Source organism: Protobothrops mucrosquamatus, unplaced genomic scaffold (genome assembly GCF_001527695.2).
Source record: "Protobothrops mucrosquamatus isolate PMUCROS unplaced genomic scaffold, P.Mucros_1.0 scaffold3846, whole genome shotgun sequence".
Taxonomy (NCBI): Eukaryota; Metazoa; Chordata; class Lepidosauria; order Squamata; family Viperidae; genus Protobothrops; species Protobothrops mucrosquamatus.
This window is the reverse complement of record NW_015389796.1, coordinates 53,099-71,979: the sequence shown is the minus strand read 5'-3', so window position 1 is coordinate 71,979 and position 18,881 is coordinate 53,099. Positions and strand designations below refer to the sequence as shown.

Sequence of the window (18,881 nt, the reverse complement as noted above, 5' to 3'; positions counted from 1 at the left end):
CTTCTTTGAATCTATAGTAAATCATCATTAGATTTCTGTTCTGTCTGTAACAGAGTTGGAAGGAGCCTTGGAGGTCTTCTAGTCCATCTCCTTGCTCAAGCAGGAAGCCTTATACCATTTCCAATCTCTTCTTAAAAAAATCTCCAGAGTTGGAGCACCCAGAACTTCTGATGGTCTTTTCCAGAAGGAATATTTTTTTAAGATAAAACCTCCATTCTTTGTAGGCTTTAGAGCCCAGAGATGGACTTTGGGGGAAGGATGCTTTTGTGGGTTGTTCATACGTTCCCAAATTGGAGAAAGATCAGAGCCAATCTCAATGATAGATAATGTAAATTGAACATGGGACTGTGTGCTAAGCATATTCAAACCTGCAATTTAAATTTTCCTTACATTTGGCATAATAATTGAAGAAACAGATGTCGGGGATGTGATTCTTATCACTGATCACTCACCATTTTAATGCCAGACTATCACAAAATTTTCAGCATGGTTTTATATTGAAAAAGAAAGCTAAAATAAGTTCCTCTCTTTCACTTTCATATAGGGTAGATAGTTTTCAGCTAACAGGGAGATTTATATTTGCCATATATAGGGTATGCAATGAAGCTTTGCATATAGAAAGTCCCAAACACAGGTTTTAGGTCACTAATAAAAAGATTCAGATTTAATAAAATAATAGAAGAACAGAGTTGTAAGGAGCCTTTGATGTCTTCTAGTCTAACCTCCTGTTCAATCAGTAAATCCTATACCATTTCCAATCTCTTCTTAAAAACCTCCAGTGTTGGAGCACCCCAACTTCTGAAGACAACCAATTCCATTGATTAATTGTTCTGTCAGGAAATGTCTCCTTGTTTCTAGGTTGGTTCTCTTCTTGATTAGTTTCCATTCACTGGTTGTGTTCTCCCTTCAGGTGCTTTGGAGAATCAGTTGATGTCCTCTTCTTTGTGGTAGCCCCTTAGATATTGGAACACTGATATCATGTCACCCCAAGTCTTTCTTTTCAATAAACTAGATGTACCCAATTCGTGCAACTCTTCTTCATATATTTTAGCCTCCAGTCCCCTAATCGTATTTGCTGCTCTTCTCTGCATTTGTTTTCATATTGTGGCAAACAAAACTGTACACAATATTCCAAAACATTATAAAGTGGTACTAACACTTCATGTGATCTTGATATTATTCCTCTGTTAGTGCAGCCTAATTGTAGTGTAAAACAATTTGCCACTATTGTAAAAGTGTAGCCTAGGACTGTGTGGATTTTTTTGCAGTTGCAACACACTGCTGACTCATATTTAAGTGATTGTCCACTAGGACTCCAAGATCCCTCTTACAGTTACTAATATTGAGCCAGGTATCACCTCTTTTGTACCTGTGCATTTGGTTGTTCTTTCCTAAATGTAGATATATTTTTTTTACTTTTTTGCTACTGAATTTAATTTTGTTAGATTGGACTCTAATGTTCAAAAGATTCTTCTAGATCTTAAGCCTATCTTCTGGAGTGATTGCTATTCCTGCCAGTATGGTGTTTTCTGCAAATTTGATGAGTTCCCCTTCCACCCTCATGTCTAAATTGTTTATGAAGGGTCAGGTGTCATGTGATGATGATTGGGAATCTAAATTACAAATCAGAACATTGCTCAACTTGCATGATTAATTGATCAATTGGATTTATGGAGGATGTGATTTAGACAATAAATGGATACTTGCTGTATTATTTCCATTGCTGTGAAAATGAAAACTCTCAGTTCAAACAAAGAAATCATTAAATTATTTGGAACTCCTCTGAAATCTCTTAAGCCATTCTTTATCCTGCTGGCATGTTACACATTCTTGGTTCCTCACTCCCTCTTTCAGATGCAGCTGTGTCTCAAGATGCATGTTTTCAGTTTAATCTTCAGGGCAATCATTATGGCTACTGCAGAAAGGAACAAAATACAAAAATTGCATGTGAACCACAGTAAGCTTTCTAAATTATTTCCTGCAATGTTGATGATATAATATAAGGATAATAAGAAATATTTTATGGTCCACATCTGTGGGAATATGACTCTGTCGCCCGGCTAAAACAATAGAAATATGAGCCAATTTCTGAATGGCTGATTTTTCTTTGTTTTCCATCTGGGGTTACAAGATGGAGCAAAAGTGGGGTGTAAAAAGAATGCCGTGAGGATAGAAGGTTGTGTGACTTCAAAGAAGTGACTTACAACTGATTCTTCCACTTCCAACTGTCACAGTATCCTATAGTCATGTGATCAAAATTCGGGTTCCTGTATTTATGAGGGCTGCAGTGTCCCGAGGTCACATGATCACCATTTTCCATCTTCCCAGCCAGCTTCCAACAAGCAAAGTCAATGGGGGAGGTTGGATTTGCTCAACAACCATGTGATTCACTTAACAATTGTAGTGGTTCACCTAAAAGCCATGGCAAAAAGGTCGTAAAATTGGCAAGGGAAATTCTGGACATAGTTGTGGTTGTAAGTCAAGGACTACACTATTATCAGCCTTTCTCATTGGGCTGACCCAGCTTATTTAACCTGCATATTACTGAATAAACCCTTGTTGGTTGAGTTTCCTAATTGCATTTGGTCATAAATCATGATTTAGAAACCACAATGGCTAAATTGCCACCACACGTTAAACCCAAACTAAACAGTAAGCCACATTATCTTTTAGCGGTGTGTGTAAATCCGGACTCTGCCTTTAGCTCTTATGTAAACACACAGACCCTTGTGCCATTGTTTCCTGTTAAAGGAAGGAAAGTTCTTATTTTATACATACTTAGTTAAATCTTAATTACTTTTTTCTTCCTATTTTTTTTTAAAGTGAAATGGAATAATAGCCATTTTTTTGGGGGGGGGCTCTTTCCCTCTCCAATGTTTAGTGCAGCTACCCCAACCTTTACATTTCAACTCCCTGTCATCCACTGATCAGAAATTAAGGGAATTTTAGGCTAGAATCTGGAAAAATTAAATCTCCTAATTCTGGTTTAGGCATTTTCCAGCTGGATAATAGATCCATTCCTTGCTCTAAGATGAGAATCCTGACTCAAACTATCTTCATCCCCAAAACAGTGAAATCATAGTGAACTAGTTGGAGATAGAAGAACTGTGTTTCTCTGTTTTGTTTCAAACCTTGAAACATCTTGTCGGATTTTTCAGTTACGTGTTAAAAAAGGCAACCCGGTTCATACGGAGACTGAACAAACCTCTAGTTCTCCATCTCTAATTAAAAAAAACAAAACACATAAAGGATAACCTGAGATAAACTGATTGTCAGCAGAGTCACGTGCTCTGATCACCTCCTAGTTGGATTACTGCATAGGGCTACCCTTGAAGAGTATTTGGAAAGTGCAACTGGTACGGAACACAGTGGTGTTGATAGTTCTGGAGGCCTCTCACACGTGACACCGCTGTTATATGATGCACAGGTTGCCAGTTTGTTTCTGGGTCAATTCAAGGAGTTGGTCATTACCTTTAAAGCCCTTTATGACATAAGTCCAGGGAACTGGTGGAAGTGTTGGGATTAACCTGCTCCGGTCCTTTTAGTGGAAAAGGTCTACTTCATATCCTGTCAGCCAAAGACTTTTTGGCTGGAGAGGTGCAGGAGAAAAGCTTATTCAGCTATGCCCCCCCGCTATGTTCTCCTGTCAGAGGTGAGGTCTGCCCCCAGAATTCAGGCCCCCAGGAACAACTTCAAACATGGCTCTGCTGCTTGGCGGGGGGCCCCAACATGGGCCTGCTACATTAGGGATGGCTGATGGAATAGTGAAGACTCTTATCCCCAAGCTGCCCATCATGTTTCTTAATTTTTACCTTTTATTCTAATTGTAATTGTTTGTGGCATTTTCTAACTTTTTATTATATCGTAAGTCACCCAAAAGTCATTCTATTAGTGAGATGGGGGACATGGGAAATGAATGAATGAATATTTGCAAATAAGTAAAGGAACAAACCTCATTCTTATTAATTAGTATGAATTGACTGCTTCCTTTTCAGAAATGTAAAATGTGGCAGGTTATACTGCTTAGATAGTTCACTTGCAAACAAGAATCCTTGCAATATCGTATATTTACCCTATGATGAAGATAAGGGAATGGTTCTTCCTGGAACAAAATGTGCAGATGGAAAGGTTAGTAAAAGATTACCTCTAATCTGTGTGCTTTAAAGTCTGATTCCCAGGGGTGATCACTAATTTTTTTTTGCAATCGATCAATGCTGAAAGCTGGTCTAAATTTTCCAAACTACAGTGAATCTAAGTAGAAGAAAAAACATCCATCTAGCCTTCTTTTGGCTGTTGTTATTTTGTTTTTCCTTCAAAGAACAACCCCAACAAATGAGGTGAATGTCCAGGGCTGTTTCTTTCTTGCAAGAACAAAATGCCTGACCTTCTCAGAGCCTTGTGCTTCTCTCTCGCAGCATCTTCTGGATGGACTGTCAAGAGACAGTCCTTTCTCTGAACTTGTAGGCATCTCCATAGGGAAGGTGGAAGAGAGAAATGTGAGAATCAGGGCAGAGCTGGTTGTGACCTAACAATGAAGGCCCTTAGAAATGCTGAAGCAAACCCCAAACTTACCTTAAAGGATCAGGAGTCACTTCCCCTTGATTTTTATACAATATACAACCTGTAAGAAATTTGGGTTAGTTCGGAAAGTGCTGTCTTACTCCATTGATAATCTCTTGCTTTGACTTTCAGGCCTGCAACAGCAATGGGCAGTGTGTTGATGTGAATACAGCCTACAAATCAACCACTGGCTTCTCTCAGATTTGATTTTGGAGATCCTCCTTCCAGAAGGTTTGGCTTCCCTCTAGTCCAAAGAGATCCATCTGCCTGCATCCTACTAGTAAATCACCCTTAGCTTCCAGATGGAATCTAAATTGTGCAATATTTCTTCTCCATATTTAATCTGTTTACCTTTTGCTGTAATCAATCCTTTTTCCCGCCACAAACCTCCATGGGCATGTACAACACCAAGGGCTTATTTGCTGTCAAGAAAAAAAATGGCCATTTTACCATTTGCCAGTTACAAAACACATTTAAAACAACAAGTTCTGCCTTTTGAGCTGGGGTATTCAAAGTTAATGCTTCCTCTCCCAAAATTTCACACTGGCTTTCTAAGATGTAGCTGCTTCCATCAATAAACTAACTATTCTCATTCTGCATTTTGTAAACGCTCATCTTTCAAATCTGGTTTTCTGGAGTAAACCGCATCAAGAACTTGCATGCAATCCGGAGGTAAACCATCGGGTGAATTATCTACTGGCATTAAAGCAACATATTCACAGTTATTCAGAAAATATTTTTCTGGATAGTATTTTATCTCAGAAGGAGCCTCCAACTATAAATAAATCCACATATTGTAATACAGTTAAGTTCCAAAAGTGCTTTTCAAAAGGTAGAAGGACCTTCTTGGGTTTTTTTCCCTTGAAAATCTTTCTCTTCTCAGCCAAGTGAAGAAGTGCAGAAGCTTCTTGGATAAGAAGCAAAACAGTTTCTTTTTAAAAAAATAATATTTATTTTCATTTGTCAACACAAATAAAATAAAAAGAGAGAAACAGAAGAATGAACCTCCAACACTAAGAATGAAGCAAAAGGAAAAATAAAGGGTTTTTTTCTGGATACAAAAAAAGGTGGGGGGACCTAAAGGTTGAATATATCCAACATCGCAGGATTCAATCTGAGTCCGTCATCAGGACCAGAAGTTTCATCTTCCAAACTTCCGGTCTCATGCTGGAGCCCATCCTCAGAGCCCGTCTCTGTGTCCAGCACGAGTCCGAAAGGTCAGGAAACAAAAACTGGTCCTGGTGACTGACCCGGATTGGATCCTGCAACATTATCCGGGACACGTATGTTCTCCTTCATTCATGTCTGACATGGAACAAAAAGAGCCCACCCCGGCTGGATGCTGAAACATTGAAAAAAATGATAGGTTCTCCTTCTCTTGTGTAATGGGTCTACAAATAGTTATAAGCTTTCCCATCCACATTTGACAAAAATACTATATTAAACAAACAAATATTCCAGATGAAGAATCCATCTATTATTGTATTCAACAGGTAGAGAGTCCACCAACAGCTTCCAGTCTCTTATAAACCTGTCTAGTCCATTGTCTGATCAAAGCAGTTGGTTTTGTGGGAAAGACCTTGGGAGACTGGGCAAAGAGAGGGAGCAGTCACACAAGAGACAAGATGGCCCCATAGCTGCATAGTAGGTGGAGCAAGAGACTTATCAGGGATCCTCCCAAGTTTCTGTAAAGGAAACAGTGGGAGATTTCTCCTTTCAGAGACTAGAGGAGTTGGTTTTCCAGACTCTCATCCCTCCATTTCTACTCCTATTCTGCAGTGGAAAAAGCTCCTCAAATAGACCACTAAAAATTGCTCACTTGAGCCCTGGTGCTCCTCGTACAGAAGTACTCAATTCAAAAATATCTATTTGTATTTGTGAAAACCCATTTAACCACTCAGATGGAACAAGTTCTTACCTCCTGCAATTGTAGGTGCTCTATCTGAGCAGATCGGTCAGCCAGAGTAACTTACTTGGTCAGTTAAAACTACCACCTGCAACATTTAGCAACAAAATGCTTTTTTAAAGCACATATTCCATGTCTTCCTAGCATTTGCCTTCCTTTCGTCTTAAAAAGTGATGTAAAAAGCACTAGTGTGTCTTATGATTTGGAACTGAGGTGGATCAACTTCTCCTGGTCCTGAATCAGGTTGCCTTGAATGTATCGAACACATTCATAACAACGTGATATATTTTAAAGGAAAGATGTTGGGCTACCATGAATGTACTTGATAATATACCTTAGATTCTGGAGTGTTCATCATTTTATTGTTTTGTTTTGTTGCTTTATTTTTTACAAGCTGCCCATCTTGTCCAGAGACTAGTACAGATTAAAATAAGAAAGCAGAAAAAAATAACAAAGAGTCTTAATATAGTTAACAGATGGAGAGGAGGAGAATGCTAAGTACATGAGGAAAGATGGGGGTCTTTCCCAATCTAACAGCCACCTCCAGAATGGTGAACCCCAGTGGGGGCCTCAGTCCAGCTGGCAGAGCCAGGTTTTCAGCCCTTATGGAAGGCCAAAAAGGAGGGGAGAGACCTCACCTCCGGTGGGAGAACATCCCAAAGGGCAGGAATGGCAGGGCAGAAAAGGCTCTTCTCCTAGACAGCATCAGCCAAAATTCCTTGATTGATGGAGGTGGGCAGCATGCCCTCTCTGCATCCATGGGTGGGGTGGGCTGATCCCATCGATCTGAGATGATTCATTTATTATTCCTTTTCTCTTGTAGCTCAAGTCAGAGCACAGGAGGAGGCTGGTCCTTCTCACTTTAGATCTCTGCAATAACTACCATTTGAGATAGGTTGGACTAAGAGAGCAACCAGCTAACAGTGATCCACGGTTGAGGATAAGCTGAGAGTTGGATCACCCCAATCCAAACTCAACACCTCAGTCGCCATGCTGTACTTCCTCCTCTCAATGGAAGCTGACTGGCCATCCTTACCCTTACCACGTGGATGAAGAACGTTTTCCTCAGGAGGCCACGTGGCTTGCTGGACTGGAAGTTGGAGGCTGTAGAGAATGGTCTCCTGTTCATAAGAATATTTTTCTTCATCTTTATTAAGATATTAAAATTTAATAGCGGGAGCTATTAACACCCAGTTATAGCTGATTGGTTGAAGAATGCTGGCTCCTGCATGAAGGAATCTGCACTGTGATTGGTTGTTGTGGGTATGGAGGGGGAGGGGGAGTTTCCCTTTTTTACCTCGTGTCTTAATGCAGTTCTTTGAACTAGGCATACTAGGAAAAGTACCTCAGAAAATAAATTTATTAGATGCTCATGAATATGTATACAAGTTTTAATGCAGGCTTCTTGTTAATACAAAATTTATAATGATTGAATTCAGCCATGATATGCTCATTTATCTATTTCATTTATACCACAACTTTCACCTCAACTTCATATTTAATGCAATATGTTTACAAAAGGTATCAGATTACACTATGAAATAAACATCTTTCCAAATCTTTTGCCAAATATCAAACATTAATTGCCAAACAACCAACACTACTGCAACAACTGTTCATAACTCTGGCAGAAATGGACTATCCTTTGTCTTCTATATGAAGAGGAAGAAAGAATGATATATTAGAAAACAAGGAAGAAATAGATAAGAGAGAGAGAATTTGGATACTCCCACAATATTTTAGCTTTTGTCCCTATTCACTATTTTATCCAGTCTTGCCCATTATTTGTGCAATGCATCTCCTAGTTGATCCTCAAAATATCATTATGAACAAAAAGGCAGGAGAACAGGACTTCACCCAGTATGGGACTCTGCCCAGTATGGTGCTCTGAACTAGCAACACATTTGTTTATCCTGCTAGACACATGGCTGATTTCAGAGCTACAGAGCAGGTCTCTGTAGCTATTTTATTCTTGGAGTAGACAGGGAGTAACATGGAATTGCCCTGAAGCTTCTTGGATGAATGGCTTTCCTTGGCTGGGGGTTTGTAGGTGAATATTCAATAATTTTTTTCTCCCTGGTAAGTTTGGCTAGAAGAGAATTGACATCATGTCCAGCCAGCCTTTGTCTTCAAAGACGCCTCTCTTTTAACTTCAGACTTTGCAAAAAAAAAAAAAATGTTATTATTATCATTTGCAAGTTAATTGCTGGCTGTGTGCTAGAATTTGGATACCTTCCTTCTTCGTGGACTCTAATTGATTTAATAACACCAGAACAGTGTCTGCAAATAATTAATCATTCCATATGGAAGACACAAATGGCAACAAATTTTTTAGATTACTGAGAAACTGAGTTATGCTACATAATTATGGTAAAATATGGAAGGAGATAGAATTTGAATATATGGAAAAAAATCCTTAAAAACCCAAGTTACCATCTTGACTGGGGAATTCTGGGAGCTGAAGTCTACACAGCTTAATGTTATAACAAAAGTTCTTGAGTTCTCTACAAAGTGAGAAATCTATTGTGGCACAAAGGGGTTTTTCCTTTACTGAAATCAGGGATCCCTTAGGCAAATGCATTGACATGGATTCAGTCTATGCTAGCAATATTGAAAGGAGGCTAGATTGCTCCCAAAGTGCCTCTTACTCACAAAATACTGTAAAAACCATCTCTTGGCATTTAAGACCCCATGCACCAGAGGCCCCAAATTTAGTCGTATTAACAGGTGAGCCAGGGAAAGGTCTGCTGTGACCAATTAATAGCCTCCTTTGGGCTTTTCCTTTGGAGATGCCTTGAATGAACCCTCCCAGCTGTCATTTTTGGAGTGACATGCGCTAAGCCAGCTGGAAATCTGCCCTCCAATAGTATTGTTACAACTCAGAATTGTGCAAATCCTTTAGCAAACACCTTCTCATATAAGGGCATGAATGAAGCTGAAGGACTCATTCCTTGCTTCTCATAGTCAACAGAGGAAGAGCTCAGGTTGGCTTGAAAGCAGGAAGAGATTGCCTGTCTTCCAGCCAAATCCAGCCTCCAAAATGATCCAAGTTCTCTTGGTAACCATATGGTTAGCAGTTTTTCCTTATCAAGGTAAGATGTTCTCTTTGGTTCCCTTGTTCAGATTCTTACTGCTAAAAGACTATTGCACCCAACAGATTGCTATGTTGATGGGTTTTGTTTTGGGTTTTATTTTTGACAATTAACCAAAATTTGTTCCAGGGACAAATTTCTTCAGTTTCTACAGATTTAGCAAAAGAATGGTCTCAAGGATCACATTTGTTCTAAATTGACATAAATGGTTTCTTGGTATTTGCTTAAATTTTGTCAAGCCACAAGCAGATCCTAAGAAAGAAAGTCCTAAGATCTTCAGAAGAAAGGCACATTCAAATTGGAGAGAATGTTTTTCAATGATGTGAGTTTTTAAAAAAAGGATTAGAAGACTGAAGAGGACAGAGAGAGACAGAGTTTGTGGCAAGAAAATTTCAGAAAGCAAAATGTTAAAAGAAAAATAAAATGTTTTTGGTTTTAATTTTCTTTCAATAGGTCAATTAGACATCCTATAATTAAAAAATGCATAATATTCAGACAAACAAAAGCTAGTGCTATTGTGACTGCAGAGAATCTTCAAACTGTATTTAAGATAATGTGACACTAACTTTTCTGAATGCAAAATTTTGAATTATCTTAAATTATTTTTTCCTTCTTCCTTTGTTCCACTTCAGTTTCTACAGATTTAGCAGAAAACCAGGGAGATTCCCTTCTGAAATTCTTCCCAAGTTCTGCTTCCTTTTGTGGGCTGAGATACTTTTTCCATGCCAGTTGACCAGTCTATGTCTCTTCTTCCTGTCTCCCAAGTCATTCCCACATATCATTACAAACAACGATACTCAACTGATCCAGATGTTGCCAAAAACAATTAGGGCTTATAGACTCACTGCTGTAGCCCTCTCTCTCTCTCTCTCTCTCTCTCTCTCTCTCTCTCTCTCTCTCTCTCTCTCTCTCTCTCTCTCTCTCTCTCTCTCTCTCTCTCTCTCTCTCTCAGTTCTGTAGGTATTTGGCTAGCAGTTTCTTTCCCATACTTGTGTTTATTGATATTTGAGTTTATTGTTTTGATTCCACTTGCAAGTATAAGCAAACCTTTTACCCCCTCCCTTCCATTAATCTGCTAACAAATCTTGGTCTCAGTTGTGATTGTATATCCAAGAGGACTTGCAGGTATCAGACTGCCATGTTTACAAAATGAGTTAAGGAACAAATATCAGGTGACCATGCAATGTCCATATGGGGACCAACTCTAAATATTTCAGCTATTGGTCTAATTTTGAAATCACTACTTATTTACATGTTCTTAGGTGCTCCAGTGATAATTATGATGCTGGTGGGTTGTACATAGATTCTTTTAAAAATGAAAGAAAGCAAAGTCAGCAAAACTATTAGGATGGCAGTGAAATAGCAGTTCAACTGAAAGGAATTCCTAATAAGCTGCATTTGCATAGAAATCTAAGTTTCCCTCGGTTTTTCACTAATGGATATGCTAAACCATAATACAATATGGTTTACTGAATTGTATGAATCAGATTATTGTGATTTACAGTTTCTCATGTTATCCTTATCACTCAGTGCACAAACTTGCAGATTGGTTGAGATTATTTATTTATTTCCGATTATTCAAGCTCCAAAATGTTTCTTTTGCACCTGCCCAAAGCAATGTCTCCACTTAGACTTCCAGCTCCCAAACATGATTCAGCAAATCGCATTCCCAGAGAAAATCTGGATTTCTGTGCTGTGTTTCACTAGAAAAAGATTCCATTCTTCACTGAGAACTGAATAACAAATTGTGTTGTGGATGTGAGAATGGTAGAATAACCTGAGTATCCCGCCCTGAGTCCTACGGGAGAAGGGCGGGATATAAATCCAAATATAAATAAAATAAATAAATAAAATAAAAAAACATCCCAAAGTAAACCAAACCTTTCTTTTCTTTTTCCTTACGAAGGGAGCTCTATAATTCTGGAATCTGGGAACGTTGATGATTATGAAGTCGTGTATCCACAAAAAGTCACTGCATTGCCCCAAAGAGCAGTTCAGGCAAAGGTAAGAAAAAGATCTTTGTTTCATCAACAAATTATTTCTTGTCAGCCCACAGAAATTTTGATATTCCTTTGCTGCCATGTAACGGTTATCTGGATTTCGCATTGCAATCTACGTTCCTGTTTGAAATATTAAATATATTTATTAAACAAAATTATATGACTTCCCAATTCACAGAAAATTGAAGACACTCCTGCCAATTTACAAACAGAATTTCCTAATATGTGTAGATTAGTATAACTAATAAAGTGTTGGCAGACAACCAGCCGTACAGTGAGGAGGGATCAAGTAGAGAACTAGCCATGAGTCATTTCACAGCTGCAACAGATCCAGGACTGACATCCTTCCCCCCCCCAGGAAATTTCATAAAAGTTTATCTATCTGTTCTGAAGAGAAGGGAAGCAGTCTAGGGAGATTCCTGTTTTATAGGCAGAATACAGTAAAGTACTTAATTTTAACTCTACATGTCTACATGCATCACTTAGAAATATAAAAGATGTGTTTCTAGGTGAAGATGGTATAGTGGTTACAACTCAAGATAAGTTCTAAGAACCAGATTCAAGTCTATCACTGGATGACATTTGAGTCCGTCTCTCTGTCCCAGCTCAACCTCATTCACCAAGATGTTCAATTAGAGAATGAGATCTTGAACTTATGCAGGAAAGTTAATTTAAGATCTTACAGTTCAAAGCACCAGATGAAATACTCTAAATCTAATGAATAATTTGGCTATGGCAAGTTATTCATTAGATTTAAATTGATACAGGTGTAGAGTTGTTAAGAGGGTACACATTTAATTTGCCTAATTTTTTAAGAAGTAAACCCTGAACTCTTTGCTTTTCAGTATGAAGACGCCATGCAATATGAATTTAAGGTGAACGGAGAGCCAGTGGTCCTTCACCTGGAAAAAAATAAGTATGTTAACTCAGTTTTTTTTCTTAACTTCACTTGGACAATGTGGAAAATGTATATTCCTGGATACAATCTAAGATAAATAATAATGACATTCCTTTCTTTGGAAATTAACACTAAACTAAATGTTACTGTGTAGGAAAAGTGGATATACATATTGAGTATGCTAAATTCTAATGTGTGCTTTAGAAGTTCTAGAGTCCCCTTTTGTTTTGTTTAAATAAGAAGGCTATTCAGAAATTCAAGGGTAGCATCTGGATGATCTTGTTTTGGCATGGAAGCAAAGCAGAGCTACAGGGGGAAGACCAGCAAGGATATCTAGACTGGAAAAATGTAAGGCATGATGTGACATAAGGAGTGGAAAGTGACTCCATATACTGGTTTAAAGCTTCAAGAGAGATGCTTCTGTATGAAGGTTCAAGGCATTTCCTTGAAGTTGCTTCATTTTACTCTTTAATAAATAGAACTATACTGCTCTCCTTTATAGACCAAGCAGTTTCATCAGATTGTTGCATAGACCAGAAGAATAAAAAGAAGACGCAATAGAAAATGTCTTCTCCTGGTCAATCATTCTCCTCTGAGCCTTGATGAAGAGAATTGCACAGCTTCCTTGGTGTAAATCTCTATCCTCGGGTGAATCTAGTATGCGCAGCCCTCCTCTTAAATAGTCATGGGATTGAAATACCTGCTCCATTCTTTTGATACCAAACAAGATGCTTACATTTCCACTATACAGTAGTTGTAAACTTATTATAAAATTATCTCAGTCCTACTTAATTCCTGACATAGATATTCTCTTCTTTGCAGAGGACTTTTTTCAAAAGATTACAGCGAGACTCATTATTCCCCTGATGGCAGAGAAATTACAACATACCCCTCGGTTGAGGTAGGGTCTTACTTTTAAGAGTGTTGCTTTTAGGAAGTAAATTGAAGCAAATGTTTGTGCACAATATTACAAATATACAAGAACGAGAACAGGCTACTCAAATAAGAAGGGCTATATATGTATGAAGTATCTTATATTGATATGTACTTATAAGGATATATGGATTGTTAAATCCAGATTGTTTTACTCATTGAATTATCATGGTAGTATTTCAATCATCCAGTTCTTTCCTACTGGTTAAAAGCCAGCATTTTGGGGAGTGAATTTCACAAATAGATTTATTATGAGAACATCAGGTTTATAAGATCTATATTTTTATTTTGAAATCAGACTACAGGGATACATGCAAAGTCTTTTATTTGTAATACCAAAAGTGATAACAATTCACTTTGCTCCTATACAGAAATCCATAAAATATCTTTCACATTAAAAGGGTTCAGAACATGGCCTGCCAACTGCAAATAAATGACAGCACTAACATGCTTTGTGAAGTCCTTGGCTCCTTGCACCGAAATTGATCTAAATGTGCATCCTCTGTCTCCAAAAATTATCTACTTCTGGCTTAGCATCTTCAAAGGTCATTCAAATTGTTCCTACTTAGTGTGTAACAGAAATCTCTTGATTTTAATGTCTACATGGATCCTGCTTCCAGATAATGCTAGGAATTAAATCTGTCTGTATATTCTGAAACTTTCCTTGTGTGAGCTCAAGGAAATAATGACTATTTGGTATCATTAGTAAATGTGGAATTTTTCATACATTATGGTAAGTTTTCATAACGTAGGACAACCATCAAGTCTGAAAGTTTCTTTAGCAAATCCTGTGGTTGAGCACTAGAGTTGACCTCCAAGAACACATTTTATATTTGTATGTTGGTTGTCTGCCCAAAAGTTCTTAGCTTTGTGCCATCAGTGGGACTTACCCTGCCATGTGACCTGATTTATGGAGATTTGCATTTATCCTATGTTCATTTTTCAACAATCAATATTAAGTAGGTCTTCTGTCCCCCTAAATCAAAGTTTTCTAAATAACTGCTGTCTTAATATTTCCTTGATGTGGTGGAATACATTGGAACTATACTTCTGCTCATCAAATCATACTACAAACCAACTTTAACCAGTGTAGTCCTCTTGCCTCCCTCCAGGATCACTGCTATTATCATGGACGCATCCAGAATGATGCTGCCTCAACTGCAAGCATCAGTGCATGCAATGGTTTGAAGTAAGATAATCTCTAATCTTTTATTTATTTTATTAAGAATAATGTACTGCTCTTGGAGTTGTCACAGTTAAAATGGAGGGCATCAGTTTTTCATGCAAATGAGTTGGGTGTGATCCAAGACTTCTGCAGAATTAAGAAAGACTTTGGTTGAATACCAAGAAGAGCTGCTGACAGCCAGTAGAGACACAAGGGAGCTAAATCAGATGTGTCTAAAGGAGCTTCCAAGCCCTTGTCTCCTTTACATATAGGAAGTGATGTTACAGGTAGAAAATATAAATAGGTTTCAGATTGCATACCTTGCTAGAAAGTGTACAGGAAGAGGCAAGCAGACTCTTCAGTTCTACCCAGAATCACTTTCTTGACCTTCTCCAACAATCTTTATATCTTAGCCACATAAAGATCCTAAAATTCAGAAGGTCCTTATCATTAGTCGGAATCAACATCCTCTCAACAGATGTTAGTGAAGGAAGACACTAAAAGATGCCCTTTGAACAGAGACTGTGTCCATGCAGTGGAAGAATAAATGAAAAGATAGAACATAGCAGAATAACAACAGAATAATAAAGGAAAAGCGGAATGACAGAATAACAGCATTGGAAGGGGCCTTGGAGGTCTTCTAGTCCAACCTCCTGCTCAAGTAGGAGACCTATATCATTCTAGACAAATAGCTGTCTATCTCTTGTTAAAAAGCAGTAGTGATGGAACACCCACAACATCTGAATGTAAACCTTTCCACTGGTTAATTGTTCCAATTGTCATAAAATTCCTCCTTAGTTCTCCTTGATTACTTTCCATCCATTGCTTCTTCTCCTGCCATCAGGTGATTTGGAGAATAGGTTGTCCTACACTTTTTTGTGACAGCCCCTTTAATATTGAAAGACTATCATGTCATCTCTACTCCTTCTTGTGGTTAGCCTGAATGTACCCAGTTCTTGCAACCATTCATCATATGTTTTAGCCTCCAGCTCCTTGTTAGTCTGCACTGTTATTCTTCAGTGTTACTCATGTTATTCTGCATCTCTATGAAGATACTTGCCAAGAATTCTCATTTTCATTCTTTATTAAATATCCTGGTCAACCTGACTCTTATCTTAAATTGCTATCAGATCAATCTGATTTTATTTCCTTGACCACAGCCAAATACTATTCTATAGTTTGTAAAGTAAATTGCAGTATTTCCTCTAATACTTTTTAGATATTTTAGAACAATTATATATTTTCTTTTTTTAAACATAATTAGTTGTGATTCTTGAGCTTTAGAAACTTTATTTTTTTTAACATCCTAGGAAATACACAGTATTGGATTCCATGCCAAAGTATGTCCAAACATATACTGTACAAATATTTCATGATTGCATTGAGTGTGTGCAATCTCTTATATTTTTCTGATCATAGCTGTATCTTTGAGAAGTATGAGAAAGGGATATGAGTGCTGAGGAAAGAAAATAAAAAATTCAGTGAGTGTTAAGAAGGAATTCAGAAGCACAGGGAATGTTGACTTGCTTAGTTAAAAATGGGTCTCAGAGCTGAGTTTCATTACCCAGCTAGGTAACATCATCAGTGCAGGTTATCTCTGAACTAACAATATTCTCTTCTATTGCTTCTCCATCTCTGATCACCCTTTTCCACATTGTTTTACAGAGGACATTTCAAGCTTCAAGGGGAGACGTACCTTATTGAACCCTTGGAGCTTTCCGACAGTGAAGCCCATGCAGTCTTCAAATATGAAAATGTAGAAAAAGAGGATGAGGCCCCCAAAATGTGTGGGGTAACCGAGACTAATTGGGAATCAGATGAGCCCATGAAGGCCTCTCAGATACTGCTTACTCCTGAAGTAAGTCTCATAGTAAACATGGTTTGAGAACTGGGATTCATTTACTTGTTTCTAAAATGTAAAGTAAGAGAGAAATTCTTTGGGGGAGGGGTGATTAGATAGAATTCAAAAGGGAGCCCCCCATTTCAATCTTTTTATTCTAGCCATGTTATAAAAGAAATAATGGGAACTTGATGAACAGAAAATACATGTTCCAGGCTTATAGCAACATGTCTAAACAGCCTTTTGTTTATTGTTCTGTTTAGCAACAAAGATACTTGTACGCCCCAAAATACGTTAAGCTTATCATAGTTGTGGATGATGTAATGGTAAGTATCCTGGATATATTTTCATTTTCTTTCTGCATTGAGCACAGCATTTTGTTTCTGCCTTTTTTAATATAGGCATTTTTGAAGAGATTAATAAACATACTAACTGTCTTTCTCTTATAATGTGCTTTATCATGAATTTTGATATTTTTTTGTTATTGGACCCAACCAATATTTACAAAGTTAAGAGACATTTGTAAATATACTCTAATTTGCATATTTGTTTTTCCTGGATACCATCTACATTTATTTTTATCCCACGCTGGTTAAACAGTTCTGTAGCTTTCTTTGAAACATTCTTGCACTCTTTGTTTGTCCAAGTTGACAACACAAGAAGAAAAAAGATGTATAGTGAAGAATGCTTATCTCATACATCTCTGAACATGGAAATATAGCATCCAATTTAGGAAAGCATTTCAGTAGGCTGATCAAAATTTTCTCCAACCAGGAAAAAAAAGCCCATGTATGCTGCTGAAAAGTTAGTAATCTTAATATATGAATGGGACAAATGTAGATTAAAAAATCAGTACAAAAGACTTCTTTGGACTGCTTGGATAAAATTATTACTACATCTGGAAATTCAACAATCCTTTCACTGATCTGTTATTTCTCTCCCTCCTTCTTTCCCTTCTTCCTATAATTATGATCTCATCTTAACGTTTTTATCTTTTCTGTAGGTCAGGAAATACACCCACAATTTAATTGCTTTAAAAAAAAAAATATTTGAAATCATCAACATTTTAACTCTGGTAAGAGGACATGGCAAAATTATTTCACTTGTTGATTTTAAACTTCTCTCAGGCCCAGCCCAGATTTTCACTGTATTCACACAACACACTTAGCCAGGTAAAGAGAGAGAGAGAAGATGGATTTCTATAAGAATGCTAACTTCTGTGGCTTTGAGTGAGGCAAAACTAGGTCATTTGGCCAGCTAGTGATCCAGCATGTGAGGCCATCCCAGAAAATGGGTTAATTCAGTAACTAGATTAATAAGCCTGTTATGGGAATACAGCCACTGTGTTGGGAGGATGCAAAGGCAAAAGTGCTGCAAGAATTCAATCAGAACTATATCTGTAGCTGGATTCTTTCAGAGCTGTGCTTAATGGTTCTGATCTTACAGATTAGAAAGAGATGGGCAGAGTCAGCCTATTCCAAGCTCAGTTGATTATGAAACTGATCCCTGAGAAGAAACCTGGAGAGAGGAACTAGACTTGGATTGTGGTACTTAGGGGGAGAAGCAGGGAGAGAACAGGAAGATTGATGAGTCAACTCTCCTTTTAGTCCTCCTAGTCTTCTGTTCCTGTTTACAGAGAATAATCACCTGCTTCTTTTTATACTTTTATTTATTTCTCCTGCTTAATACATTATTATTATTGCCCAATATATAGAGTCCTTAGTGCTGTCTGAGCTTGGTGGTTTCCTTGCAGACATTTCATTATTTGACTACTCCACATGAGTGAGCAAAGCAGCAAACTCAGAGAGCACCAAGGACTTCAATCTTGAGCTCCAGAGATTTCTCTTCTATTGATATCTAAGATCTATTTTTTTTTCACCTGCCCCTAGAGGTCAGTTGCTTTTTAATTTTGAAATGTTTCTCAAGGTTTACTTTTGTTTGAGTTTCTGACTGATGCCATTTCTACCTGACAGATTTACAAATATTTGAATATTAATGTAGCAATGGTTGGCCTAGAAATTTGGACCAATGGAGATAAGATTAACGTGCAGTCAGCAGTGAATATCACTTTGGACTTATTTGGAAACTGGAGAGAGACAGTCTTGCTGAAGCGCAAAAATCATGATAATGCTCAGTTACTCACGTAAGTCTCATTGTGGGGAAAGGGAGTGGGGGTGGCTGGGAGTGGAAGATAATGGGAAGGTTAGTGCTTGCACAGAGCTTCTGCTTTATGCTCTATGCTTTAAACCATGTGTGAACTATGTTTCTGGGTCAAAGTCAACCACTTGTTTTTTTGTAGATGAGTGCTGGTTTTGAGAAGTCCTTGAATGACTGCAGGTGAAAAACCCAGTTTGATTTGATTTCACATGCATTTAAAATTGAAACTCAAATGATTATAAATAACCCCACAGTTAAATTGATAGACAAAATCTATTAAATAAATATGTATTTGGGATTTGCATATGTATTTGGGATTTGGCCCCCTCG

The 18,881-nt window shown here is 37.8% G+C and overlaps 2 protein-coding genes across 2 annotated transcripts in view; both read left to right on the top strand.

Annotated features, from left to right (window-relative positions):
* Positions 1–5,157, top strand: part of LOC107298282 (zinc metalloproteinase-disintegrin-like HV1) — a 28,725-nt gene extending 23,568 nt beyond the window's left edge. The window contains 3 exon segments of the mRNA XM_029286487.1: positions 1,855–1,957; positions 3,996–4,128; positions 4,693–5,157. Coding sequence (XP_029142320.1) covers positions 1,855–1,957; positions 3,996–4,128; positions 4,693–4,767 — 311 coding nt within the window. The 3' untranslated portion in view covers positions 4,768–5,157.
* Positions 5,158–9,380: 4,223 nt separating this feature from the next.
* Positions 9,381–18,881, top strand: part of LOC107298284 (zinc metalloproteinase-disintegrin-like batroxstatin-3) — a 22,623-nt gene continuing 13,122 nt past the window's right edge. Inside the window, exons 1-9 of the mRNA XM_015827658.1 lie at positions 9,381–9,558; positions 11,465–11,562; positions 12,404–12,474; positions 13,279–13,357; positions 14,502–14,578; positions 16,220–16,412; positions 16,658–16,720; positions 17,398–17,469; positions 18,368–18,537. Coding sequence (XP_015683144.1) covers positions 9,396–9,558; positions 11,465–11,562; positions 12,404–12,474; positions 13,279–13,357; positions 14,502–14,578; positions 16,220–16,412; positions 16,658–16,720; positions 17,398–17,469; positions 18,368–18,537 — 986 coding nt within the window. The 5' untranslated portion in view covers positions 9,381–9,395. The remainder of the gene's footprint in view (positions 9,559–11,464; positions 11,563–12,403; positions 12,475–13,278; positions 13,358–14,501; positions 14,579–16,219; positions 16,413–16,657; positions 16,721–17,397; positions 17,470–18,367; positions 18,538–18,881) is intronic.